Here is a 27070-nt window from a genome sequence, read left to right as displayed (position 1 = left end):
TGTACATTATGCTACCCTGCACACCTTCCCACGGACCTGTAGCTGAGAGAAGCCCCCCCCCCCCCCCCCCGGAGGACAGTTTGTCGACTTCTCAGCTTCGTCTACTAAGTTCCTGACAGTCTCCTCAGAACTAAGACTAAAAATCCAGTTTTTCCTCACAGAGAACAAACAGGACAACATGGTACGAAAATAACAAAATCAAAGCCGATGCACAGAGAGAGAGAGAGAGAGAGAGAGAGAGAGAGAGAGAGAGAGAGAGAGAGAGAGAGAGAGAAAGAGGGGGGGGGGGGTTGGACCCGGAGCGCAAACGCCCGCTGAGAAAACCAGTAGCCAGCTGAAAAAGAATTCCACGCAGTGTTTCCCTTGAGACCAAGTAGTCCTCTTTGAGGCCTGTGGATTGAGGTGTGTTGAGATTGGACGGCCTGCCGGTGACATCATTTCCTCACTGGACTCCTTCCTCGTCGACGTAGGTGGAAGGAAACCACCCGATCTGAAACAAGGATCACATTTAAACAACAAATATCATACTGACAAGAATGAGTCATATTTACGTTTTTTTTTTTCGTGAGTGATCATACGTCTCATTTTATCCAAATGTATCGATTTGTCAGAAGCTTTTATCGAAAGCAATGTACAGGGAGAAGAATTCGAACCTGCAACCTATAAGTCTGCAAACGCTCTAACCACTCAGCCAGACCCAGTAACCCAGACCTTCAGGTAACACAGGAGAAGAGCTGCAAACATGTACCCTAGTTTGCATTCAGAACTGTCAGGTGAAGCTACACTCTCTAGGCTACAGAACTATCTATCAATCAGCATCTCGAAGGTTCCTGTGACAGGCTGTGTCTCCTGTGGTCCTCACCCTTCCGTTGGCCTCTCCTTTCCACCAGCCCTGGTCTCCTCCGATCTTGCTGTAGATCTTTACGACGTCTCCTTCTCGGAGAGACAGCTCCCTCATATCCCGTGCCGCGAAGCTGTAGCGAGCCACGGCCGTGCTGACCACTCTGGGGGTAAACACTGCAACGGCCAACACGAGGAGGGGGTCAAAGGTCAATCTCATCACAAAGCCAGAGTGGAGGGTGAATACATGTATATGGGGGTCAGATGGCTGAGCGGTTAGGGAGTCGGGATATTAATCAGAAGGTTGTTGGTTCGATTCCCGGCTGTGCCAAATTATGTTGTGTCCCTGGGCAAGGCATTTCACCCTACTTGCCTCGGGGAGAATGACCCTGTACTTACTGTAAGTCACTCTGGATAAGAGCGTCTGCTAAATGACTAAATGTAAATGCATGAACTCTGAAGAATGATGTACACATGCACAGATAGGGAGGCACCGGCTGGTTATACTTGCACAATACAGATACAATACGTAAGGATTATTTTTTTTCTGGCAAAGTTTAAGTTTTGTTCCCAAGCTAACAAGGCCCTATGAGAGTTGTTTAGCAACACAGTCAACTGCTCCTTTTTGAAAGGGCCCGATACTTTCCAGCTAATTATATTTCAGCAATCCTGTTTCAGACAATCGCCTGCAACGAGGCAGGCCATTTGAATTAACTGTATCACATTACCTAGTTCGGCTTTAAGAAGGTGGGGAAATAATATGGAGAAAACAAGGGCTCTTTATTCCATAATGAGATGGTTACTAAATCCAGAATATCTTGTGATAATGAGGGCACAAAGACTTGTTTGCTAGCTGAGCTATAGCTACAAGAGGTAGAGGATGGGGCGGCAGGGATGAGAGAGAGATGGCGAGGCACGATGAGAGAAGTAGAGAGGAGAAAGGAAGGGAGAGTGAGGAGATGAGAGATGGGGTAGAGAAAGAGAGAGGGGTGAAGGGAAAGAAGGAAGATGAGAGGGAGTGAGGGATGATGAGAGAGAGGGAGGAGTACCTGACCAGAAGGGAGCAGAGCTCTGAGAGGAGGAGAAGTTGAGACCTTGAGGACTGAGGAAGGAGAAGTTGTAGGAAGCACAGGTGGCTGCTGAGAGAGAGAGAGAGAGAGAGAGAGAGACAGAGAGAGAGAGAGAGAAGGAGACAGTCAGAGAGAAAGAGAGAGAGAGAGAGAGAGAGAGAGAGAGAGAGAGGAATGAAGCAGAGGAAACCAAAGAGGAGGGCAGAGAGACAGGTAACTCATTAGGCAGCATGCTTTGCGTTACATTATCTGTTGGAGTCTGAGGCATGAAGCTGTGAAGCTGGGCCAGTAGCTAAAAATAGTACAGAAAAAGAACAAAATAATAAAATTCTCTCAATTACAACACAACTGAACCCTAGCTCTCACACAGAACACCTAAGAAGCCTGGCGAGTGCAACTACGTCTCCCACGCCATCTCCCTCTTGGAGCCAGGCCAGCATCTAAAACCCTGCCCCCACCCACAAGCATCTGCTGTTTCAGACGTTTCCTTTTCAGCTGAACAAAACACGTGGAGCCAGGCTGTGTTGTAGCTGCTGTTGGGTTCAGCTGAGGAGTCAACAACCACATGCCAGTGTGAGGATAGGCTAAGCTAGGCTAAACCTGGCTTGATTAAACCTGGCTTGGCTAGGCTAAACCTGGCGAAGCTAGGCTAAACTTGGCTAGGCTAGGTTAAACCTGGCTTGATTAAACCTGGCTAGGCTCCACCCACCGAGTTCGAATAAGAATAGACCGAGAAGGTTCCCGTCACTCTGTGTCTCAGTATAAAGAGAGAGAGAAGTACAGAGAAATACAGAGATAGAGAGAGAAAACAGAGAGAGAGAAAACAGAGAGCGAGAAAACAGCTAACCGTGCCCAGCCGTGGCGTTGGGGGCGGGCGTACCTGGCGAGCGTGAGCTGGCCCGGGTGAGGGAACGCTCCCTGGCCTTGTAGGGGTGGCGGAGCGTGGTGTCCAGCAGCTTGAAGCTCTCCTTCAGGGAGTGGGCCTGGTAGTACTCTACTAACTCCTGTCACACACACACACACACAGGGATACACACACACACACAGATACACACACTGTTGTGTCACACTGTGATCATATCAAATGGAACAGTATGCTGTACACCCGGTGAGGGTCCGGTCTGTTGGACCCGCTGTGACAGCTTGACCTGAAGCTTCTCACCAGCAGGCTCTCGAACTTCTTGGCCTCTGTGATGTGTATCCAGCTGTCCTTCTCGATCACCTTGATGTGCTTGACCTCCTCGTTGAACCTGCGGAGGGGGACAGTCACAGAGTCACCTGGGTGTGACAGAGCCAGGGGCTTCAGAGGCATAGACAACAATGTCCTGCGTGGTGCAGCCCAGAATATTTGGCAGCAGACACACGCTAAAAGCATATCAAAGTAACAAAACGATTCACAGTGTCATCACAGCCTATGCAGACGTGTGAGGTGCAGGTTAGGGTGCTCCTCCACAAGAGAGGCCACACGGCTGACCAGCTGACCTCCTGACCAGCTGACCTCCTGACCAGCTGACCAGCTGACCTCCTGACCAGCTGACCAGCTGACCACCTGACCTCCTGACCACCTGACCTCCTGACCAGCTGACCTCCTGACCAGCTGACCACCTGACCAGCTAACCTCCTGACCAGCTGACCACCTGACCAGCTGAGACGTACTTGATGCTGATTGCGAATCTCTCTGCCTCCGCCGTCCTCTCCCTGATCAGGTACGTGCCGCTGCTGTGGGACTTGAGCAGGTTGTCCGCCTGCTGTCGCTCCATGTTCCCGGCAAACCTGGCAACCCAAGGTCACAGGCAACGCTTACAAACCTGGCAACCCGAGGTCACAGGCAAAGCTTACAAACCTGGCAACCCAAGGTCACAGGCAAAGCATACAAACCTGGCAACCCGAGGTCACAGGCAAAGCTTACAAACCTGGCAACCCAAGGTCACAAGCAAAGCTTACACGCTCAACCTTCACACAGGAACAACAGACGACGACAACAACAAAAACAACAACAACAGACTTCTCCATGGGAGAACTCTGTTTCACCGAGTCGATATCTCATCAAGGATGTTGTGCTTTTACTCTGCGGACTTAAAGTGTCTCACCAGGGGTAGCCGTAGTACTCCGTTTCCCTTGACAACTGGCGGGTGGGGAGGGACTGGATGGGCTGTGATGAGGACACAGGCTACGTCAGACAAGGCCAGCTTTGTTATACAGACGCTAGCAGAGCAAGGGCTACTGCTAGACTGTTGCTGAACTAGCATGCAGGTGGAAGGTGTGGGGGGAGGGTGTGTGGGGGGAGGGTGTGTGGGGGGAGGGTGTGTGGGAGGGGAGGGTGTGTGGGGGGAGGGTGTGTGGGGGGAGGGTGTGTGGGGGGAGGGTGTGTGGGGGGAGGGTGTGTGGGAGGGGGGTGTGTGGGGGGGGAGGGTGTGTGGGGGGAGGGTGTGTGGGAGGGGAGGGTGTGTGGGGGGAGGGTGTGTGGGGGGAGGGTGTGTGGGAGGAGGGTGTGTGGGAGGGGAGGGTGTGTGGGAGGGGAGGGTGTGTGGGAGGGGAGGGTGTACCTTGGGGTCCAAGAACGGCTTCACACAGGAGCTGGGGAAGAAGCCACTCTTCTGGGTCTGCATGATCTTACCCTAGACACACACACAGGAGGTGTCAGGGTCAAGGGTCAGGGTTACTGTACTTCCCACCAGGAGGTGTCAGGGGTCAGAGGTCAGGGTTACTGTACCTCCCACCAGGAGGTGTCATGGGGTCAGGGGTCAGGGTTACTGTACCTCCCACCAGGAGGTGTCAGGGGTCAGAGGTCAGGGTTACTGTACCTCCCACCAGGAGGTGTCAGGGGTCAGAGGTCAGGGTTACTGTACCTCCCACCAGGAGGTGTCATGGGGTCAGGGGTCAGGGGTCAGGGTTACTGTACCTCCCACCAGGAGGTGTCAGGGGTCAGGGGTCAGGGTTACTGTACCTCCCACCAGGAGGTGTCAGGGGTCAGGGGTCAGGGTTACTGTACCTCCCACCAGGAGGTGTCAGGGGTCAGGGGTCAGAGGTCAGGGTTACTGTACCTCCCACCAGGAGGTGTCATGGGGTCAGGGGTCAGGGGTCAGGGTTACTGTACCTCCCACCAGGAGGTGTCAGGGTCTCCCTTCAGCAGCTCGATGAAGTCCCCCGTCTGGAGGGAGAGGGGGGGTTTCCCCGGGGGGGCGGGCGTCCCATGATAGTTACGCACCGCCACCATCTTAGGACCTGAAACCCAGCAGATAACCACAGCATCTTTAAGACATGTATAATCGTGTTATCTTAAAGCCATATATAATCGTGTTATCTTAAAGCAATATATGATCGTGTTATCTTAAAGCCAAATATAATCATGTTATCTTAAAGCCATATATAATTGTGTTATCTTAAAGCCATATATAATCGTGTTATCTTAAAGCAATATATGATTGTTATCTTAAAGCAATACACCACTAGAGGGAGTGGTATACCTCATACACATGGGTTATTTGGCGATAAACCCTCTTGTGGTTTAATGCTGTAATAGTTACAGCAAGCATATGAAAAACGTATCACGTCCCTATGGTAACGTCCCACGACAAACTGACAGACGTTTAAGAATAGAGAGTCGTAAACATCCGTCCACTAGATGGCAGCAGAGCGCTTCAGTTAAAAAGCAGCCCAGTCGAAAACCACTTGGTTATTGCTGTCACCGCTTCATCCCTAAGAGTTTAACACGCAGCCCATTCATTACCGCTAGCCTCCTAGACAACAGAGATTGATCTTTCGTAAATTCTTACCTGTCGATAGCTCCGGTTCCTATGAGAGGAGGGAAACAACCAAACAAACATTAGAGGCTTCGGTGAGGGAGAGGTAGAGAGAGAGAGGGAGGGGTAGAGAGAGGGAGGGAGGGGAAGAGAGAGGGATGGATGGGTAGAGAGAGGGAGAGAGGGACGGAGAGAGAGTAAAAGAGAGGCGATATGAATTAGGGAGGACAGAGAGAGGAGGGAGAGAGAAGAGAGAGGGAGATTGAAGACAGATAGAGAGACAGAGAGGAGATCTAAACACACACTGCTGTAAAGACATTTCTAAAAATCCTCATGATTGGAGAGACCAGCAATCGTAGCCTGGCCCTGGTCTGTGAGCAAGGTTGAGGAGGAGGAGGAGAAGAACTCTTACCAAATCCAGGGGATCTGAAACAGAAAAACAGAGAGCAGAGTCAGAACAGGAGAGATCTACAGTCTGTGAAGGTGGTGGAGAGATCTACAGTCTGTGAAGGTGGTTGGAGAGATCTACAGTCTGTGAAGGTGGTTAGAGACACCTACTGATTTTACAGATGGTAATGACTTCCAGACATTCCTTGTGTGCCCCTGTGCCACAGCGAGAGCAGTAGTAACCTTGGTAGAAGATGCCCCTGTGGTGGACACACACACACACACACACACAGAGATCCAAACATGCACACATTCAAACAGACGCACACACACAGATGCATAAATACACACACACCAAGAGAAACATTTACACACTTTGCAAACCCTTCACTTATTTTAAATGCTGTACATTTAAAGCCGTTTAAAACCAGCGCTAGTGCTAACATCAGCGTGAGTACTGTGTACAGTCCATATTCAACTCTCCAAGTGATTCCCCGTTCGCCTTGGCAGCCACGTTCAATTGCTAGCTCCATAAATCACACAGCAATACACGCGAAGGGGCTTCCTGACGCAATTAGCCGTTAGCATCCACTCTACAGCTAGCGCCGGCTAGCCTCCTCTCCCACCCAGAATGTGGGTCAGTATGGCTGTGCAGTTTTTGGGTCAATACATAGCAGCGTAGGCAGTTCCTAGTAATAGAGGTCAGGGTGGGCGCTACAGCCAGCTAGCCACACCGCTAGCCACTTGCCGTCAGGCTAGAGTGAAACTGGAGACAGCCGCAGCTTTGGGAGCTGGCCTGTAAACGTTCCCCATCAATCATATAAAGCAGAGCGTGGGCAGTGGAGAGGGTGTTCCATAGAGAAGGCTTGTGAGGGCTATGGGCAGGAGTGTGAGTTATGTCGTATTGAGTAGGTAAATGATTCCTTAGAGTCCCACAGATGACTGGTTTCATGTTGAGAGTGTGTTTGACAGGGCGGTATATATACTGGACTGTTTTGCAGTGTGTTGTGTGAGTACTTTGCTGTACAGTGCTATGGTGTGCTGTGCTATGCTGTGCTGTGCTATAGTGTGCTGTGCTGTGCTATGCTGTGCTGTGCTATGCTGTGCTGTGCTATGGTGTACTGTGCTGTGCTATGCTATGCTATGCTATGCTGTGCTGTGCTGTGCTATGGTGTGCTGTGCTAGCTTTTGTGCTAAGCGGTCTTACCTCAGCAGCATCTTGCAGGCTCGACAGTTGGTGTTCTTCTCAAACGTGTGCATCTGGAAGTTGTGCTGATTGGCCGTGGCCCTCTCCGGCTTGATGTTGGACCTGCGCGATTGGACAACGAGGGTGGTTGGCGTGTGAAGGGAAGGCAGGGGATTGGTGGAGGGTTGTGTGGGAGGAGGGACTTACATGGCCATCTCAAACTGTTCCATCCACTTCCTCTTGGTGTCCTCGGTCTTGCAGAAGAACTGGAAGCCTTGTTTCCCCTGCAGGTGTATCAGGTAGAACCCATAGGACCACTGGAGGGAGGGAATAGGGGGAGTGGGGAGGGAGGGAAGGAAGGAAGGAAGGAAGGAAGGAAGGAAGGAAGGAAGGAAGGAAGGGAGGAGGGAGGAGGGAGGGAATAGGGGGAGTGGGGAGGGAGAGAAGGAAGGAAGGAAGGAGGGGAGTGGGGAGGGAGGGAATAGGGGGAGTGGGGAGGGAGAGAAGGAGGGGAGGAGGGAGGGAGGGAATAGGGGGAGTGGGGAGGGAGAGAAGGAGGGAAGGAAGGAAGGGAGGAGGGAGGAAATAGGGGGAGTGGGGAGGGAGAGAAGGAAGGAGAGAAGGAAGGGAGGAGGGAGGGAATAGGGGGAGTGGGGAGGGAGAGAAGGAAGGGAGGAAGGAAGGGAGGAGGGAGGGAATAGGGGGAGTGGGGAGGGAGAGAAGGAAGGAGAGAAGGAAGGGAGGAGGGAGGGAATAGGGGGAGTGGGGAGGGAGAGAAGGAAGGGAGGAAGGAAGGAGGGAGGGAATAGGGGGAGTGGGGAGGGAGAGAAGGAAGGAAGGAAGGAAGGGAGGAGGGAGGGAATAGGGGGAGTGGGGAGGGAGAGAAGGAAGGAGAGAAGGAAGGGAGGAGGGAGGGAATAGGGGGAGTGGGGAGGGAGAGAAGGAAGGGAGGAAGGAAGGAGGGAGGGAATAGGGGGAGTGGGGAGGGAGAGAAGGAAGGAAGGAAGGAAGGAAGGAAGGAAGGGAGGAGGGAGGGAATAGGGGGAGTGGGGAGGGAGAGAAGGAAGGAGGGAGAGAAGGAAGGGAGGAGGGAGGGAATAAGGGGAGTGGGGAGGGAGAGAAGGAAGGAAGGAAGGAGGGAGACGGGAGAGCCAAAACAGAGATAGATGAAGAGAGCTGTGACACTCTTTCCTTTGTATCGGTGTCCAATGCTAAGAGCCTTTAAAGCAGAGCCCCACTGGAACTAAGAGACACACAGATGCCAGGCAATGTTGACAAGACAAGGTTACGAGGATCACATGCAATCGGTGAAGGACACAACTCACACACACACACACACACACACACACCCCAGACATACACCAGACACCCCACACACACACTCCGGTCAGCTGTGAGGAGGGGATGAGATATGCTTCAGCTTACCATTTTTCCACTTGACTGGTAGCATGCAGAAAGAAAAACAAACCAGAGAGAGAGAGAGCAAGAGAGAGAGAGAGAGGGAGAGAGAGAGAGATATAGAGAGAGGGAGAGAGAGAGACACCCAGTTACACATGCACACGATAACACGTGCACACGGCATGTTAGATTGGTGGAAAATGCCTCGCCCACGTCGCCCCCCCCCCACGACTCCTCCTCCCGTTCCTCTGAAGCGGAGGTGAGGGCAGCACGCCGGCGACACCGTCCAGACGTTCCTCACGAGGCGGAAAAACTCCCACCAGCACGTTGCACCCCCCCCCTGGACACCTGCCACACCGACCCCTGACAACGTGTCATCACAACGTGTTTCCCCGTGGCGCGACGCCAGGAGGAGAGCCCAGCGCCTACCTTCTTCAGGTCTCGGTTGTTCATGGGGTCGTCGGACATCTTGTATGGCTCCAGCTCAATGATCTCCTTGAGCTCGTAGCTGTAGCCTTTACGCTTGCACACGATGACCACTTTGTCAAACAGGAAGATGTACCTGCAGAGAAAGAAGAGTTTTAAGGAAGGTCTCCACTGGAGCTGGAGACGCTGAGGAGAGCTTTTGGTTCGGCGTCGGGACTTACCGGTCCTGTTTAGTTCTGTTGACGATGGAGGAAACCTTCAGTTCTCCATCTATCTTTGGTCTGCCATACTCTTCCAACCTCACCTGCTGCTTGGGTCAGGCACACACACAGGCACACACACACACACACACACACAGAGACACACACAGAGACACACACACACACACATTGACATATCTACAGCTGCAAAACACACAATACAATCAGTGGAATTCACAGAATCCAAGAGGGAACCTAAAAAAAAAAAACGCGAGGGAACATTGACCGAACAATTTATACTTTCAGCGTTTAAGCTCGCTCCAAAAGAGCCGTTGAATAACGGTTGAATGGCCAATCAACCACAGCACCAGAGCAACTGAATCAGGACCGGTCCCGCCCTGAGTGAACCCCGACCCCTGAAGCAGACTAACACATCTAACCCTGATCTCTCCGTCAGTACAAGCCACAAACCGGAACTTTCCTCTGACCCCGTGACCTATTCGGGGGAGTTCACGCGGTGTGCCAGGGAGATCATGGTGAAACGTTCCAGATAGCTGTTCATGCGGGTTCTGCCTGAGGCTACTGCTACGCAACATACACTATACCGCACACATAAATAACACTACAGCTGGTTAAACTTGAGAGAGAGAGAGAGAGAGAGACAGTTGGATTTTGAATTAATTTGAACTGAATTTGCCATGTTTGGTTGATATTGTATTATCTGGTAACATTAATAGTATACCGACGTCCATATTAATGGTATGAATATTGTGTTCTGTGGTTCCACCCTTTGCTTTGGCAATATGAATATCTGTTTCTTAATGCCCATAAAGCCAATTTAATTGAATTGAGAGAGAGAGGGGGAGGGACAGAGAGAGAGAGATAGAGAGAGGGGGAGAGAGAGGGGGAGGGAGACAAAAAGAGAGAGGGGGGAGGGCAAGAACCAGAGCACAAAAGCGAGAGACAGACAGTCAAAGACAAGAAGAGACAGAAACTATCCTCCCCCCCTGTCCTGAGAGAGAGGGGGGGAGAGAGAGATAGAGAGAGAGAGGGGGAGAGAGAGAGGGGGGAGAGAGAGATAGAGAGAGAGAGGGGGAGAGAGAGAGGGGGGGAGAGAGAGATAGAGAGAGAGAGGGAGAGAGAGGGGGGGGAGAGAGAGATAGAGAGAGAGAGAGAGGGGGAGAGAGAGAGAGATAGAGAGAGAGAGGGGGGGAGAGAGATTCACACGGAGACGTTATCTGCTCCTGTTATGGAAGACTGAGTGAAGTACTGGAGTCAGGGTGATTACTCATGAGCAGGCAGGATCAGAACAGGGACGGTGACGCTTGACTTTCAGGTGGAGGGGAATGGATTCCAGACTGATGGAGATCTCTGGATCGCTGGCCCGTGGTGCTGAATAAATCACCTCGCTGACTACCCGGAATGCGGGAACGTCCTGGACTTCTGGAGGGGCGTTCTGGAAGCGTTCTAGAAGAGGTGTGAATCGAGTTCAATACTCACAAGGTTCTCGATGGAGCTCTGGAACTCGCTGATCTTCTTCAGGGTCTCGTTGTCCCGCTTCACCTCGTTGATGTACATGGCCAGATCCTGCGGACGCAGACAGACACCCTGAGTACATTTACCCCTCTTTTTACCCCTCTTACATTGACATGTAGTCATTTAGCAGACGCTCTTATCCAGAGCGACTTACAGTAAGTACAGGGACATTCCCCCCGAGGCAAGTAAGTAAGTGCCTTGCCCAAGGACATGACGTCATTTGACACGGCTGGAAATCGAACCAGCAACCTTCAAATTACTAGCCCGACTCCCTAACCGCTCAGCCGCCTGACTCCGTTAGATAACACCCCCAAGGTTCACTCAAGTGCCAGACACAAAGTGCTCATCAATACACATGAATTCATGAATACCGTGCAGGTATACAGACATGTGAATAGATTGACGCACACACACAGTGCACACACACACAGTGAACGCACACACACACACACACACCTGCATGGCCTCCAAAGCCTCCTTTAGTTGTTGCCGTTCTGGACGATCCGCCGAATGACTCAACAGCTCCTGGGAGAGAAACATTCCATCAGTCAAACAAAGCAGCATTCACACACTCAAACTCACCCTCTGACACACACACAACTCCATATGAATCATAATAAAAGAAAAAAAACAGCATTAACAGACACACACAAAACTCTAAATTAATCACAGAAGACTCATCTGACTTAGGCACTAATCCGTACACCTTGCAGCGGTAAATGTTTGTTTTTCCGTACAAACAAACTGAATACTTCATGGGAACGCCTGCTCGTCTCCTCAGAATATCCCCGGACTTGTAAACAAGGGAGGTTATTCTGAGTGTTTGCTGTGTGCGATGGGGCCTGCAGACTGCCGGGGTGAAACATCTGCCATCTCAGAACATCTGCTTGAGGGAGAGGACCCTCCACCCAGCCGGCCAGAGCAGATCTGGGCCAGGATAATAAGCTCCTTCAGATCCCGTCATTTGAACATAAGTGAGGCGCGTTTGATTCGCCTCACTGTGGGTACTTGGGGGACAGGTGCGTCTGGGTGTGTTGCGGTGGGTGAGACGAACCAAGTGCCCTCACAGAATCGAACCGGACTAAGCTGTAGGAGTGGGATGAGAGGGGACCTGAACTTTGATGTGAGTTTGTGTGAAGTGTGTCTGGAGTGTGTCTGAAGTGAGTGTGTGTGAAGTGTGTGTGTTTGTTTGTGTGGAGTGTGTGTTTGAATTGTGAGTGTGGGGTTGGTGAGTGTGTGTGTCTGGAGTTTTTGTGTCTGGAATGCGTGTGTGTGTGTGTGTGTGTGTGTTGGGCAGAGTGGTTATTCATTATTCAGGCCAGAAGTTGTTTTGTTTTCCAGAGACCTTTGTCTCTCCACAGATAGTGCTTGTCAGCTGAAGCGGTTGGTTAGTCTTCACTATTTGAAAAGCATTTAACATAACGTGTCATGAATGACTAATTAACAATCATTACACCATCACAAACTACCAATCGCTACGTGGGCACATCATTGATATGAATGACCACAGTAATAATAGACGTCATATATGAGTGTTTCTCAAACCTTTTTTGTACCAGGGACAAGCACGAGGTTGGTATGCTGCGGTGATAATATCCACTAAGAATAGACAACAAAACATGTTGGGTGTGCTTTATGTTCTACATTCTAACCCTGGAATGAACATCGCCTGTAGACCAGAGGATCTACTGTAAACCACTAGAACAGAAACAGAATATTTAGCCTGAGGATATTGTTCACACACACACACACACACGCCCACACACACGCGCGCGCGCGCGCCCATGCAGGTCTACATTCAGAAGCCCCAGGGCTGTGACATATTCAGTCTTGTTGTGAAAGAGAAGTGGGTTGTCTCTCTGAACACCGTCGCTCTGAACCAGGGTTATTTGTTCTAAGGCCCAAAAACTAAAGTATCTCCGAAGAATGATGCACTGGGAGCACATCGCAAAGTAAATAAGTAAAAAAAAAAAAAACTGAAAAGATGCCTATCCATATTTTTCTACGCCTACCCAAAAATATTTTTCTGGCTACGCCCCTGCTCTGAACACTGTCTCTCTGAACACTGTCTCTTTCATCGCCACTCCCCCCCTCTCCCTCTTTCCCTCCCCCTCCTCTCTCTCTGTCTCTCTCTCTCCTCTAGCTATGACCACTCCACCATAACCACCCTCCATCTGCCCTCCTCATCCCACCCCCACCCCCCCCCATAACCACTGTTCTGTCTCCAGCTAGCCTGTCAGAAAGCAGCCTGGTTCATTATTCACAGCCAGAAACACAAGGTCTTGTTTTATACATGGACACTGATGGCTCACGACTGAGGCGTCACAGGGTTTGCCTGTGTGTGTGACAGTGTGTGTGTGTGTGTGTGTGTGTGACAGTGTGTGTGTGTGTGTGACAGTGTGTGTGAGGGTGTGTGAGGGACGTACCTTCAGTAAGAGATGGTACTTGAGGACCCTCTGCATGGGAACCACCAGTAGATCCTGCAGCTTGAACTTCCCCTCCTGCACCTTCATGGTACACTCCTAAACATCAACATCATCTTCATCAACATCATCATCTTCATCATTAACAACAGCAGCATCAACACACAGCACATTCATCACACAACACCAATGCAAATGCCATAGCCCGGTCCCTATGTGACTACAGATGTCCATTCATTCCCATACAATACTGTGTCAATTCCTGCTCCCTTCCTCAACAAGGATTATGAACACAACCAGGCCACTCTAAACCCATGGTCTAGTAGTCAGCGTTCATTCTGGGAGTCAAATTCCTTCTTTAAATTCAGCTTTCCATTGAACAGTCATTTCCACCGGCAACAAGCCATGCATTGTGATGCGGTGCTGTGAAATAGAGCATTGTAAAGCACACAGGCCATTATCAGCTGGCAAATCCTCCCTCACAGAGAGAGGGAGAGAGAGACATAGAGAGAGAGAGAGAGAGAGAGAGAAAGAGAGAGAGACAGAGAGAGAGAGAGAGAGAGAGAGAGAGAGAAGAGAGAGAGAGAGAGAGAGAGAGAGAGAGAGAGAGAGAGAGAGAAGGGGAGAGAGAGACAGAGAGAGAGAGAGAGAGAGAGAGAGAGACAGAGAGAGAGAGAGAGAGAAAGAGAGAGGGAGAGAGCGAGAGAAGAGAGAGAGAAGGGGAGAGAGAGAGAGAAGGGGAGAGAGAGAGAGAGGGGGAGGGAGAGACAGAGAGACAGAGAGAGAGACAGAGAGAGAGAGAGAGAGAGAGAGAGAGAGAGAGAGAGAGAGAGAGAGAGTCAAAGACAAGAAGAGACAGAGACTACCCTCCCCCCTCACCCCCCCCCCCCCTCTCTCTGAGTGTAATCCAGTCTAAAGGCGCCTGCTTGTTTCAGTGTCATCCCTCAAATGGAAGACAGGAACAGAAACACCGTCACACCAGACCCACTTCCTGTCCCTGTGTGTGAAACACCATCACACCAGACCCACTTCCTGTCCCTGTGTGTGAAACACCATCACACCAGACCCACTTCCTGTCCCTGTGTGTGAAACACCGTCACACCAGACCCACTTCCTGTCCCTGTGTGTGAAACACCGTCACACCAGACCCACTTCCTGTCCCTGTGTGTGAAACACCATCACACCAGACCCACTTCCTGTCCCTGTGTCTGAAACACCATCACACCAGACCCACTTCCTGTCCCTGTGTGTGAAACACCGTCACACCAGACCCACTTCCTGTCCCTGTGTGTGAAACACCGTCACACCAGACCCACTTCCTGTCCCTGTGTGTGAAACACCGTCACACCAGACCCACTTCCTGTCCCTGTGTGTGAAACACCATCACACCAGACCCACTTCCTGTCCCTGTGTGTGAAACACCATCACACCAGACCCACTTCCTGTCCCTGTGTGTGAAACACCATCACACCAGACCCACTTCCTGTCCCTGTGTGTGAAACACCATCACACCAGACCCACTTCCTGTCCCTGTGTGTGAAACACCATCACACCAGACCCACTTCCTGTCCTTGTGTGTGAAACACCATCACACCAGACCCACTTCCTGTCCCTGTGTGTGAAACACCATCACACCAGACCCACTTCCTGTCCCTGTGTGTGAAACACCGTCACACCAGACCCACTTCCTGTCCCTGTGTGTGAAACACCATCACACCAGACCCACTTCCTGTCCCTGTGTGTGGACGCCAGCCAGACCAGACCGCTCATCTCCGTTTTCCCACGGCTTCAGGACCCAATCCCAGCCGCTGCCTAATCAGTGTGGATGTTGGTGGTTGGTAGCAGGAGAGGGAGGAGATAGAATGTAACACAGAGTGATACTCCATCTCATCTCTCTGGAGGTCAATTTCCTGGGAGGTTCAATGCTGCGCAAGGTAGTTTGTGGTTTCAGCTCCACCAACACTGCAGTCACTGCCAAGGTACTGTACAGTGTTTGTGTGGGTACGTGTGTGTGGGAGTGTGGTAGTGTGTGTGTGTGTGTGTGTGTGACCTCCATGATGAGTACAGAGTGGGTGTACCGTACTATGTAAGTGTGCTCATGTTGGGGCGTCCCCAGATCTCAGTGGAGGGACTGAGGGGCGAGTCTGAAGGAGACAGGCTGGAACTGGGTCAGAGAAGTACTACTTCTCACACTGACGGCCCTCAGACAGCACAGCCCTGAGACAGCACAGACCTCAGACAGCACAGCCCTGAGACAGCACAGCCCTCAGACAGCACAGCCCTCAGACAGTACAGCCGTCAGACAGCACTGGTCTCAGACAGCACAGCCCTCAGACAGCACAGCCCTGAGACAGCACAGCCCTCAGACAGCACAGGCCTCAGACAGCACAGCCCTCAGACAGCACAGCCCTCAGACAGCACAGCCCTGAGACAGCACAGCCCTCAGACAGCACAGCCTTGAGACAGCCCTCAGACAGCACAGCCCTCAGACAGCACAGCCCTCAGACAGCACAGCCCACAGACAGCACAGCCCACAGACAGCACAGCCCACAGAGGGTTAAGTGGTTGGTTGAGGTTGGAGGGGGTGGGGTGACGGAACACATACCTCCACCTTCATCTTGACGTCCTCTCGCGTGGCGATGAGCTCGTCCAGGGTCTTCTGGGCGTTCTCCATGTGGCTGCAGTACAGTCCATAGATCAGCAGCCTGGACACAGAACACCACCACTGTGACTGATGATGTCACACTGCAGAACACCACCACTGTGACTGATGATGTCACACTGCAGAACACCACCACTGTGACTGATGATGTCACACAGCAGAACACCACCACTGTGACTGATGATGTCACACTGCAGAACACCACCACTGTGACTGATGATGTCACACTGTCACACAGCAGAACCGTAACCGGGAAGAATTACCTAAATATTTTTGAAACCTTTTGAAACTTATTGTAGAACATATATATATATATATATATATATATATATATATATATATATTAAAAAAATTAAATCATGTTTTCAATCTTTTGAAACTAAATGATAAAGGAGAATATTTCAACTACAACAACAAAACAGCCGTTTTTGATTTTTTTTTCTTCAACTTTTCAAAAACTTTTTTCAAAACTTTTCTCACAGTGAAAGGAGAGGAGAGAGGAGGGGAGAGGAGAACAGAAAGCCTAAAACAGAGTAAAACAAAGCAGAGTACAGTCGAGTTTCGTAGAGTCCTCATCAAGTACTCATCAATGATCTAAACCTTTAAAAAAAGGTTTGGGGGAAAAACTTTTTTTAAACCTTTAGAAACCTTTTTGCAAAAACAATTTTTGGGGAAAACCTTTTGAAAAACCTTGAGAAACTTTTTTACTACAGCCACACCAAGAATAGTGTTATCTGAACTCTATACCCATTGTAACAATAGGAAGGATCCATAACCCGTAATTACAGCAAGCTAATGAAATCGAACGTTTTTATTAGTGCTCCTTTGAAGTGCACTCTTATCAGTGGAAAGAGAAGCTCATGATTAAGGGCTGTACGGGTGTGTGGGACTGGTTCAGGCTGGCACAATGGGCCCCCGACAAACATCGGTTCGTCTTGGAAGTGGTTCAAAGTCGTCTCGACCGGAGAATGGCACAGATTTCTCTCTCTCTCTCTGAAAGTAGGGCGCTGGCAGAGCTGGCAGAGCTGGCAGAGGCGAGCCCCTCTGAAGCCGCTGGCACCAGCCTCTCTCACTCAGTCTGGAGAGCAGAGGAGATGAAAGGAGGAGAGGAGAAGGGAGACGAGAGAGAAGGACCGAGGAGAGGAGTGATGCCTGTTGCAGATCTCTGACAGAGAGCCAGAAGGGCTGCGCAAGACCAGCTTTCAAAACCACAAGAGGAACAATCTATTTGCACAGCTATCCAGCCCTCACATCATCTTCCATACAGCCCCCTCCACCCTCCACCCCCAGGCCTCGGCCCCCTCACCCCCTGTAACCTCTGTAACGACGGCTTAGCGGAGCCTCACGACGGACAAGGGCCAAGCCTTGGCTCCCACCCCCCGCCGCGAGGCCTCCTGACTGGGCAGGCGGACAGGCAAGCCCCAGGTCTGACTAGGCCGTGATTAGGGCCTGATCCGCGCAGAGGGAGACAGCGCTGGCTGATGAAGACTGATGGGGCATCTCCTCCAGGAGACAGCAGGCAGAGCCGGCAGCCCAGAGACAGATGCTGGACGGCAGAGACTCTAATCCCACATGCCAGCCCTCTGGAATGCTACGTGAAGGCCTTCTCACAGGGAAGGCACTGCCAGGGCTGGGAGTCTCAGGGGGGCAGAGACTGTTTGGACTGTTCAGGGGGGCAGAGACGATCACAGAGACGGAAGGAGAGAAGGAGAGCTAGAAAGAGAGAGGGGGAGAGTAAGAGAGAGAAAGAGAAGAAGAGAGTGAATAGATAAAGAGAAGAGGGAAAGAGAGGTAGAGAGTGAATAAAGAGAGAGCTAGAGGGAGAGAGAGTCAGTCAGTCAGTCAGTCAGTCAGAAGCATCACTGACAGCCCCCCCCTGCAGAGTGTCAAGCAGAACACAGAAGCTCAGGAGGGGGAGGGGGCAGGGGAGTGATAGATGGAGCTACTATCCACTGTACTTGCCCCTTTAATAAGAGCCTTTCTCCTCCACATCTGAAAGGAGACTATCCTCTGACAGGGAAGGAACAAGAGAGTTGATAAACACTTGCAAACACACACGCACGCACGCACACGCTCTCATACTGTGACACACACTCTCACCCACACTGTCGCTGGCCCCTCATCACCTCTAATCACCCCCTGACACACAGACGCAGAGCGGACCCGTCTGTCCGGCTCTCCCTGACATGCAGACAGCTTCCACAGCAGGACTAAGATGTTCCTCTTCAGGAGACAAGCCTTTCCTCCCCCTTCAACCAAACATCAATCCTCCCTCCACTTTCACTCTCCTTCTTCTGATCCCTCCTCTCTACATCCTCTCACTCTCTCACTCTCTCCGTCTCCCTCTCTCTCTCTCTCTCCCCCCCCCTTTACATCCTCTCCTCTCCCTCTACCTGTCTCTCCTCTCCTCTTTACTTCTTTCTTTCTCCTCTCCATGTCCTGCTTGATGGAAGAAGTTGGTTATTCAGTTGAATAACGGTGTCGTTCTGTAGAGCGTGTCTAAATGCAGATCCTGAAATATCCCTCGTTAAACTGTGACTCACAGGGAAGCAGCTGAGGAACACGTTTCAGAGCGGAACACTCGTGAATTACACCAATCACTGCACAGACAGACAGAGGATGGGAGAGAGACATAGAGCATCAGGGAGGCAGAGACACAGGAGAGGAAGAGAGGTAATGAGTGTGTGTGTGTCCTTAGGAAGAAAAGAGAAAGGGGTATAAGAGAGAGAGGCAGGAAACAGAGAGACAGAGAGACAGGCACGAAGCAGAGAGGCAGGCAGGAAGCAGAGAGACAGGCAGGAAGCAGAGAGAGAGGCAGGAAGCAGAGAGACAGGCAGGAAGCAGAGAGACAGGCAGGAAGCAGAGAGACAGAGAGACAGGCAGGAAGCAGAGAGACAGGCAGGAAGCAGAGAGACAGAGAGACAGGCAGGAAGCAGAAAGACAGAGAGACAGGCAGGAAGCAGAGAGACAGAGAGACAGGCAGGAAGCAGAGAGACAGAGAGAAAGAAGAGGGTTATAACAACAACAGCATCCAAACACAACCTCCAAACGCCACAGCCACTTAAGACTCTCCCTCCCCCTCCCCCTCCCTCTCCCTCTCCCTCTCCCCCCTCCCCCTCTCTCTCCCCCTCCCCCTCTCCCCCTCCCTCCCTCTCCCCATCGTACCCACTCCCTCATAATGGAGACTCCGCCACGCGTGTTATTCCAACGGAAACGCAATTTGGAGGAACTGCTCCCGCCGTTTTCACCCGCACCTCGGACGAGCCTCGCTCGCCCGGTCAGACGGGAGAGAGAGTGAACGTGTCTGGGCTAAGGAGAAGTGACAAGCTGCAGAGCCAGGTCGTATTTGCTGACACGCGGTTTCGAGACCCCGTCTCACCTCCGCTCAGCGAACGAGGGCACACAGGAAATGGAGGAAAATGATCTCCCTGGCCCCTCCAACACCACGGGCCCCCGGCCTGCATGTGAGCAGGTACACAGGGGTTATCAGGACCGCGGAACGGCACGGAAATGAGTTTGGAAAGCGCTTAACGCAGAGTGGTGAGACGGACTCGTCTGAGTGGATGGAGATAACTGGGTTCAACGCCTCCGCCGATTACCCATGAGCCTTTGCGTGTTATGCGGAGGTAGATCGGTAAATTGAGGCCAGCTTTGGCTAGCTGACTGCACTCTGGTGGATGGTAAGATTAGCAAAGAGGGGATTTCTGCCTTCATAGTGGGCTGTGTTTATGGACAATTTCACTCAGATTAAATACGAAAACTGTATTTAAGTAACTGGGCGATAAGTTGGTTTTCGCAATCATTCGAACACAGTATTTCTTTTTTTTTTATGAAAAAGCAACAGTTAGCTTCCGTTAGGTCTCTGAGGGTTCTGAGGGCGATCACAATGTCGATCGATTCAACCCAGGAAGCTGACAGGAAGCGGGTAGTAAGCGACAGGAAATGGAGGAGCAGCGTCTCAGTGACGGCAGATTCCGAGGCGCTGGGCTGTGGAGGAGCGTTGACATTTTCAGTTTCCCTCCGGCTCCGCTCGCAAACTGAACAAGCTCTCATTCATCACTCTGCTGCATTGTTGCAAAGGTCACTGGGACTTACAAGGAGGGAGATAACCGAAAAATTAATTGAACGGATTCAAGTCCTGGGAAGCGTTTGACGAGGGGTTTTGAGGAGAGCGGACGTGGGCGGGGCCAACCCGCCCGCCGACGCCATGGTCCCGAGCGCAGTGAGGGGGCGGAGCCAGACGACAATGCAGGGAAGGGTGTCGATCAAAAACTGAATACCAGCCGTCACCTGACACATCGGATGAATAATTTACCCGAAATACCCGGCGCGCCTCATTGAGGAGAATGTCACCAAAGGTAACTATTTACATTCCCTGTCATGTAAGCTTCTAAGAGGGCCTGCGCATGACAAGGAAAGAAATACCCTTTCATTTTTAACGAGACACAGAATATGGAAATCACACAAGTTAAAACTGCAGTTCCAGCTGTCAGAGTGTGTGAGAGTGTTGTGTGTCTGGTCCCGGCTGGGAGAAGTCTTTGGCTGGATGACCAAAGGCTGATTTTTAACATAATAGCCAAAGACAGGACTGAGGGCTGGGGACGACAGAGAAAATGAGAGAGACAGAGAGAGATAGAGACAAAGAAAGAGACAGAGAGACAGACAGAGAAACAGAGAGAGATAGAGACAAAGAAAGAGACAGAGAGACAGACAGAGAGACCGACAGAGAGAGAGAATCAGAGACAGACAGAGAGAGAGAATCAGAAACAGACACAGAGAGAGAGAGGTGCCTGTCACAATAGCTCTGTAAGACCCAGCCCTCTGGGTGAAAGAGGTGTCCTGATATGAGCCAATTACCCTGAAAACCTGTCTACGCAGCCTGGGCAGAGGAGCCCCACGACATGTCTGTTTAGAGCAGCCTGCCAAGTAGCCCAGCACACACACACACACACACACACACACAGACACAGACACACACACACACACACACACACACAGTTATCACATCACCGTTCACAGGATAAAGCACACAACTTACCACAAACACACATAGACACTCACACACACAGACACAGACACACACGCACGCAAACCCACACACGTCTAGGGTATCTAAAACTAGGCTAAATCGAGACCACAGTTATGGGAGCAAGAAGCAGTATCCATGGTTGCATCGAGTCATTATGCAGGTGAAACCAATCATTACCCTCATCACCATTAAGCTGCAGGGCTCTGGTACACAGTGTCCCAGAGCGACACACACCACGGGGGGGGGGGGGGTCAATCACCGCCCTCCACGCACACACACACACACACACACACACACACACACTGCTCTGAAAGACACTTACTGATCCTGAGAACATTATAGAGAAATAGATTTCCCTGTCTATGTGTTCGACATGTTATTCTTGAAGCAGATGATTCTATCCAAAGCGTCACACACACACAGGTCACTAACCTTTCCTTGAAGTCCAGGAAGATCTTGGCTAGGCCACTCCCTCCACTCAGCATGTTGAGGTCGACCGCCTTCAGCAGGGCCAGGTGCACCCTGATGATGTCCTGCCAGCACAGCAGAGAAGCTGTCAGGAGGACACACACATCTGCCATACACACACACACACACACACACACACACACACACACACACACACACACCTCTACCATCCACACTCACACACACACACACACACACCTCTGCCATCCACACACACACACACACACACACACACCTCTACCATCCACACACACACACACACACACATCTGCCATCCACACACACACACACACACACACACACCTCTGCCATCCACACACACACACACACACACACACACCTCTGCCATCCACACACACACACACACACACACACACACCTCTACCATCCACACACACACACACACACACATCTGCCATCCACACACACACACACACACACACACACACACACACACACACACCTCTGCCATCCACACACACACACACACACACACACACCTCTACCATCCACACTCACACACACACACACACACACACACACACCTCTACCATCCACACTCACACACACACACACACACCTCTACCATCCACACTCACACACAGCTCTACCAGTCATCCATCCCTCACCTCCAGGTTGACAAAGATGGCTTCCAGGTCTTGCTGGCTGAGAACCTGCTTCAGGGGAATCATGTAGTTCTGTAGAACACAACACACACACACAACAACATAAGACACCCTACGGAGCAGTAACATCCCAGTGCACACACACACATCACGGTGAGCACATCAGCTTACTCTAGATAGAGGGATGTGAAGGTTTTAATTGAACATCAGTTCAGCGCCAAGCCATGAGCTTGGCAATAGAGGCAGATCGATAGTGAGTCAGCTACTCGAGGCCTGGTCGCCAAACACACACACACACACGCACACACACACACACACACACAGCCTGCTCACAGGAATAATGAAGTGTTTGTCTGTGTGGTTTTACAACGCCTGACATCTCCCAAGATATCTCAGTGTTGTTACTGCTGTTTAGAACAATGTTCACTGATTTAAAAAACTCAAATGTTCTTGGACAGTGTGGTGGTGGGCCTAGTATCATTTCATGCTTGTCGTGTTCCATAAGCCTAATTAAAACAAATATATCAATTATAAAGTAATGAAGGGCTGACAATTCAATTAGACAAAACCAATCATGTGACCATTAGAAGGTTATGGTCGTTTAATAGTGTGTGTGTGTGTGTGTGCTGGGTAAAAACAAGCACACCTCTGTTTTACTGGGCGCGCGGGACTGTGCAGTGAAATCCCTCCGTCCATCAACACTAGCATCACTACCCTCTCATTACAACAAGCTGCTGTGTGGTCAGCACTGAGATCTAAACAACAGCCCATGAAATCAGCCCGAGAGCTGGGGATCTGAACTGTGTGTGTGTGTGTGTGTGTGTGTGTTTGTGTGTACATAAGATATTCCCTGTTATGGGGATCAGAGAAAGGGTATGTGTGAGTGTGTGTGTGCATGAGAGTGTGTATAATGTGTGTGTGTGTGTGAGTGTGGACCCCACACCGATCTGCTCCTCTGACATTTGTGCCAACGAGCCAATAGCTGACATTTCCTCTGCCTGTGGCCATGCAGCGACGTGACACACACCTGTACACACACACACACACACACACACACATCTCTACACACACGTAACCCTACACACACCCCTCTCTATACACACACACACATTGACACACACCTCACACTTGGACACACAGCTCACACCTGGACACACACCTCACACCTGGACACACACCTCACACCTAGACACACACCTCACACCTGGACACACAGCTCACACCTGGACACACACATGGACACACACCTGAACACACACCTCACACCTGAACACACACCTAGACACACACCTAGACACACACCTCACACATGGACACACACCTGAACACACACCTCACACCTGAACACACACCTAGACACACAGCTCACACCTGGACACACACCTGGACACACAGCTCACACCTGGACACACACCTTGTCTATGTCCTCCAGAGTCTTGTAGTACTTGGCCTCGGTCTCGTGGATCTCCACCAGGCAGCAGTTCCTCTTGTCCTCCTCCGTCATGCCCATCTTCTGAGGAGGGATGCCACAGGTCACATGACTGCTCACATGACTGCTCATATCACAGGTCACATGACTGGTCAGCTGACAGGAGTGCGTGAGAGAGCGGAGAACACAGATGTTCTCCTCGACGTCTTCATGTAAACATCTGTTTGGGTCTAATTGTAAATGACTCAACGAGCATTCTTTAGGGATGCTCAGGTCATTCCCACCAAAGTCTGTGGCAGGGACCATGGAGAGACCAGCACAGGAGAGGAGAGAGGAGGAGGAAAGAAAGAAGGAGGAGGGTGTGGAGGAGAAACAGGAGAGGAGAGAGGAGGAGGAAGGAGGAGGGTGTGGAAGAGAAACAGGAGAGGAGAGAGGAGGAGGAAGGAGGAGGGTGTGGAAGAGAAACAGGAGAGACGGAGGAAACGGAAGAGGAGGGTGTGCAGGAGAAACAGGAGAGGAGAGAGGAGGAGGAAGGAGGAGGGTCGCTTGTTCCGTCCCTGCCAGTTGAATCTCCACATAATTTCCCTATCCTCTGAGTGTGAAGTTCACCTAGGCAGGACGATGAGGAGATCACGGGCCCAGGAAACAGTAAGCAGGAAACAGGAAGTAGCCAGCTAGCCAGGCTGCTGGTGTGCTAGCAGGCAGGATGACAGATGTCAGAGCTTGTCTCTGTCACTTGGCTTGTGTCACATCCTCTGTGGCTTTAGAGTCACCCTCGGGGGGGGAGGGAGGGGGGAGGGGGGCACGTGTCAGAGCCACTCAGGGGCTGACACACACATACCTACACACACACACCTACACGCACACACACACACACACAGGTGTGGCAGCAGCACTTACCTGCATGTATCTGATCTGCAGCGTGAAGGGAACAGAGCAGGAAAGGTCAGCAGAGACACGCACACACAGCTAACACACACACAGCTAACGCACACACAGCTAACACACACACAGCTAACACACACACAGCTAACACACACACAGCTAACACACACACAGCTAACACACACACAGCTAACACACACACAGCTAACACACACACCTAACACACGCACCAGGAAAAATAATTATATATTCACACGTTCACATGCAAAAGGAGACGCATGTATCTTAAGGATATCCCTCTGTCCCTCTCCCCTCTCACCATGGGCTGTCGTACTTCCACCTTGATGATGTCCTCATAGATGTCATCACCATCGTCCTCGCAGGGAACACAGTCGTAGATGTCATCCTCCCCCACGTCATGCTCACTGAGGAAACACACACACACACACACACACACACACACACACACACACACACAATCAATCAGTGACAGGTTAGATATACTGGTTTCTTCAAAACTTCTTCCAAGGTGTATGTTTGACTCCTGATGCTGTTGCCATTTTTTATTCCATAAACGAGCTGCTAAAACTAAGGCATAAGAGAGGAGAGGAGAGGAGAGGAGGGGAGAGGAGACAAGGAGACAAGGAGCTGAGGAGGCGGTTGGGGCAAACAGCCCCGTACGCCCAAGTTGTCTGTTCTACTGAGAAGCTGGCAGGAGGAAATAGAATGTGTGTGTGTGTGTGAGAATACATACATTGAGAAATACATGAGGTATGAGAATGTGCGCAGTGGTGCGTGTATGTGGCACAGAGCGAGTGTTTGTGTGTGTGTGAGAGAGTGTGTGTGTGTGAGTGAGAGAGTGTGTGTGTGAGAGAGAGAGACAGGGACATCTGGGAGACAGTGTGTGTGTGTGAGAGTGTGTGTGTGTGTGTGTGTGTGCGTGTATGTGTGTGTGTGTAAGAGAGAGACAGGTGGATCTGGGATCTGAGAGTGTGTTGTATTCTCTGACAGCCCTAGTACCATCCATCACCCCACACCTAGCTTTCACCCTCTGGGGCACACACACACACAGACACACACAGACATGTTCGAACACACACACACACAAGCACCATCTCTGCCGTCTGGCCCTGCCTGCTATCAATATCAATATCAATGAAAAGCACCAAGGATTGACCTGTACTCATTGAATCAAAGCCATGCTAATTAGCTGGTTAGATGCAATCCTGATGGATTCTGCGACTAACCAGCTAATTAGCATGGCTTCGATCCAATAAGTACAGGTCAATCCTTGGTGCTTTTCATCCATACTGTAACATCTCAAGGTTGCATCCCGGTTTTCTGTGATGAGATGACTTTCTAGAACATTCTGCTGTCTTTGGATTAAAGCTGATGAGGTTGTGTCCATTGCTATTCCACTTAAGTAACAGGGGCAGGCGTTCCTTTGGGCCTGTCGCAGAGTTTCATTACTTTCATTGTTAGCAGAAAACCTGAATCTAATCTGTGGTCTATTGTGAGCAATCTTACCTCACACATAGAGGACTTCCTGCCCTAAACGTGACTGGAATATTCCGCGTTACTTTGCAGAAAGGAATGGCGGCTGCCAGAACCATGAGGGAGAGGGTGTGTGTGTGAGAGTGTGTCTGTATGAGTGTGTGTGAGCGTCTGTGTTATGGTCGACATCAAATATTCACAATTGTCCTTCTCTGTGGCGCCAGCCCCCGTTTGAAGTTTTAATTGAGGTGGCGTGGTTCACTAAGAGGGATGAGCTCCCTCCGTCGAAACAGACAAGCATGTTCACGGCCAAGACAGAGACGAGCCCTGGAAGACTATCTCCCCAAACGCCGCCCTGCCGTCCCACAATGCACCCTGCTATCGGCAGGGCTGGGCGTGTCCAGACAGAACCGTGTCCACACATGGTATCGGGTGTAAAAAAAGAGGAGAATTCTCCTCAGGTACTAGAACTAGCTATCTGAGTGGAGACTGAACAACAGGACACACCTGCGGTCGAGCTGATGTAGATCTATACCCGCCTTCTGCCTCTCTGCTCCTCCACAAAGCTGCTCATGTATCCAGTCATAGGAGACACAATATCAGACATCTGCATACAGTGCACTCTTCGTTGGCTGTGTCTATAAAACAACAACATCTCCCTGCTGGATATAACCTTTTACTGGGAACCCTGCAGAGGCTAACCCACAGGAACATCCTTCCTGACGACACTAAATGTATTTTCATATTTTGTACCCCTAGTGCCCAGAGACGAGCATTAGGTGGGTGCTGACTGGTGCAGTGGTGTGTGGATAATGGGCTGGGCCTGGGGAGGAGACGGAGGGAGGGGACCCGGGGGTGGAGGAGACCGGGGGGTGGAGCAGAGAGTCTGGGTGCACAGCACTGTGAGTAATGCTGATGGAGAGGCATCGAATTAGAGAGAGGACAGTCTGGGCAAAGTTTGGAGAGAGGGATTGAGATAAAGAGAGAGAGAGAGAGGGAAAGGGAGAGAGGCAGAGAGAGGGGTGAGAGAGAGACACTGACAGAAAAGTGTTACTGTGTGTGTGTGTCTGAAAAAGAGGGGCACGTCCAGCGAACAAACTGTGTCCTGAGGATTTTTATGATGAGGGAAAATGTTTCTGTGTGATTACACTGTCACGGGCCGGAGGCAGCTAGAGTTCGCACGCAATAAAGTGTACTGGCCTCCAGCCCAGCCCAGCTTAGCCTAGCCTAGCCCAGCCCAGCCCAGCCCAGCCCAGCCCAGCCCAGCC

General features: G+C 51.1%; 1 protein-coding gene across 10 annotated transcripts in view; it reads right to left on the bottom strand.

Annotated features, from left to right (window-relative positions):
- Window positions 1-73: 73 nt before the first annotated feature.
- vav2 (vav guanine nucleotide exchange factor 2) overlaps window positions 74-27070 on the bottom strand; it is a 125819-nt gene continuing 98822 nt past the window's right edge. The window contains exons 5-29 of one of the 10 annotated variants that reach the window (XM_084694108.1): window positions 24628-24733; window positions 23409-23507; window positions 21998-22066; window positions 21333-21433; window positions 15815-15914; window positions 13213-13308; window positions 11243-11311; window positions 10751-10837; window positions 9272-9360; window positions 9054-9186; window positions 8652-8666; window positions 7434-7543; window positions 7248-7349; window positions 6212-6300; window positions 6066-6079; window positions 5687-5705; window positions 5008-5135; window positions 4457-4528; window positions 4001-4062; window positions 3567-3683; window positions 3073-3160; window positions 2791-2914; window positions 1890-1979; window positions 863-1017; window positions 74-490 (exon numbers count right to left, since the gene is read on the bottom strand). In XM_084694108.1, the coding sequence (XP_084550234.1) occupies window positions 443-490; window positions 863-1017; window positions 1890-1979; window positions 2791-2914; window positions 3073-3160; window positions 3567-3683; window positions 4001-4062; window positions 4457-4528; window positions 5008-5135; window positions 5687-5705; window positions 6066-6079; window positions 6212-6300; window positions 7248-7349; window positions 7434-7543; window positions 8652-8666; window positions 9054-9186; window positions 9272-9360; window positions 10751-10837; window positions 11243-11311; window positions 13213-13308; window positions 15815-15914; window positions 21333-21433; window positions 21998-22066; window positions 23409-23507; window positions 24628-24733 (2182 nt within the window). In that variant the 3' untranslated portion in view covers window positions 74-442. The remainder of the gene's footprint in view (window positions 491-862; window positions 1018-1889; window positions 1980-2790; window positions 2915-3072; window positions 3161-3566; window positions 3684-4000; window positions 4063-4456; window positions 4529-5007; window positions 5136-5686; window positions 5706-6065; window positions 6080-6211; window positions 6301-7247; window positions 7350-7433; window positions 7544-8651; window positions 8667-9053; window positions 9187-9271; window positions 9361-10750; window positions 10838-11242; window positions 11312-13212; window positions 13309-15814; window positions 15915-21332; window positions 21434-21997; window positions 22067-23408; window positions 23508-24627; window positions 24734-27070) is intronic. The other 9 variants (XM_084694110.1, XM_084694109.1, XM_084694116.1 and 6 more) reach the window with 9 other exon arrangements.

This window comes from Hypomesus nipponensis, chromosome 27 (assembly GCF_054491055.1).
Source record: "Hypomesus nipponensis isolate SF chromosome 27, ASM5449105v1, whole genome shotgun sequence".
NCBI classification, from domain to species: Eukaryota; Metazoa; Chordata; class Actinopteri; order Osmeriformes; family Osmeridae; genus Hypomesus; species Hypomesus nipponensis.
The sequence above is the reverse complement of the archived record's forward strand: the minus strand, read 5'-3'. Positions and strand labels throughout refer to the sequence as shown.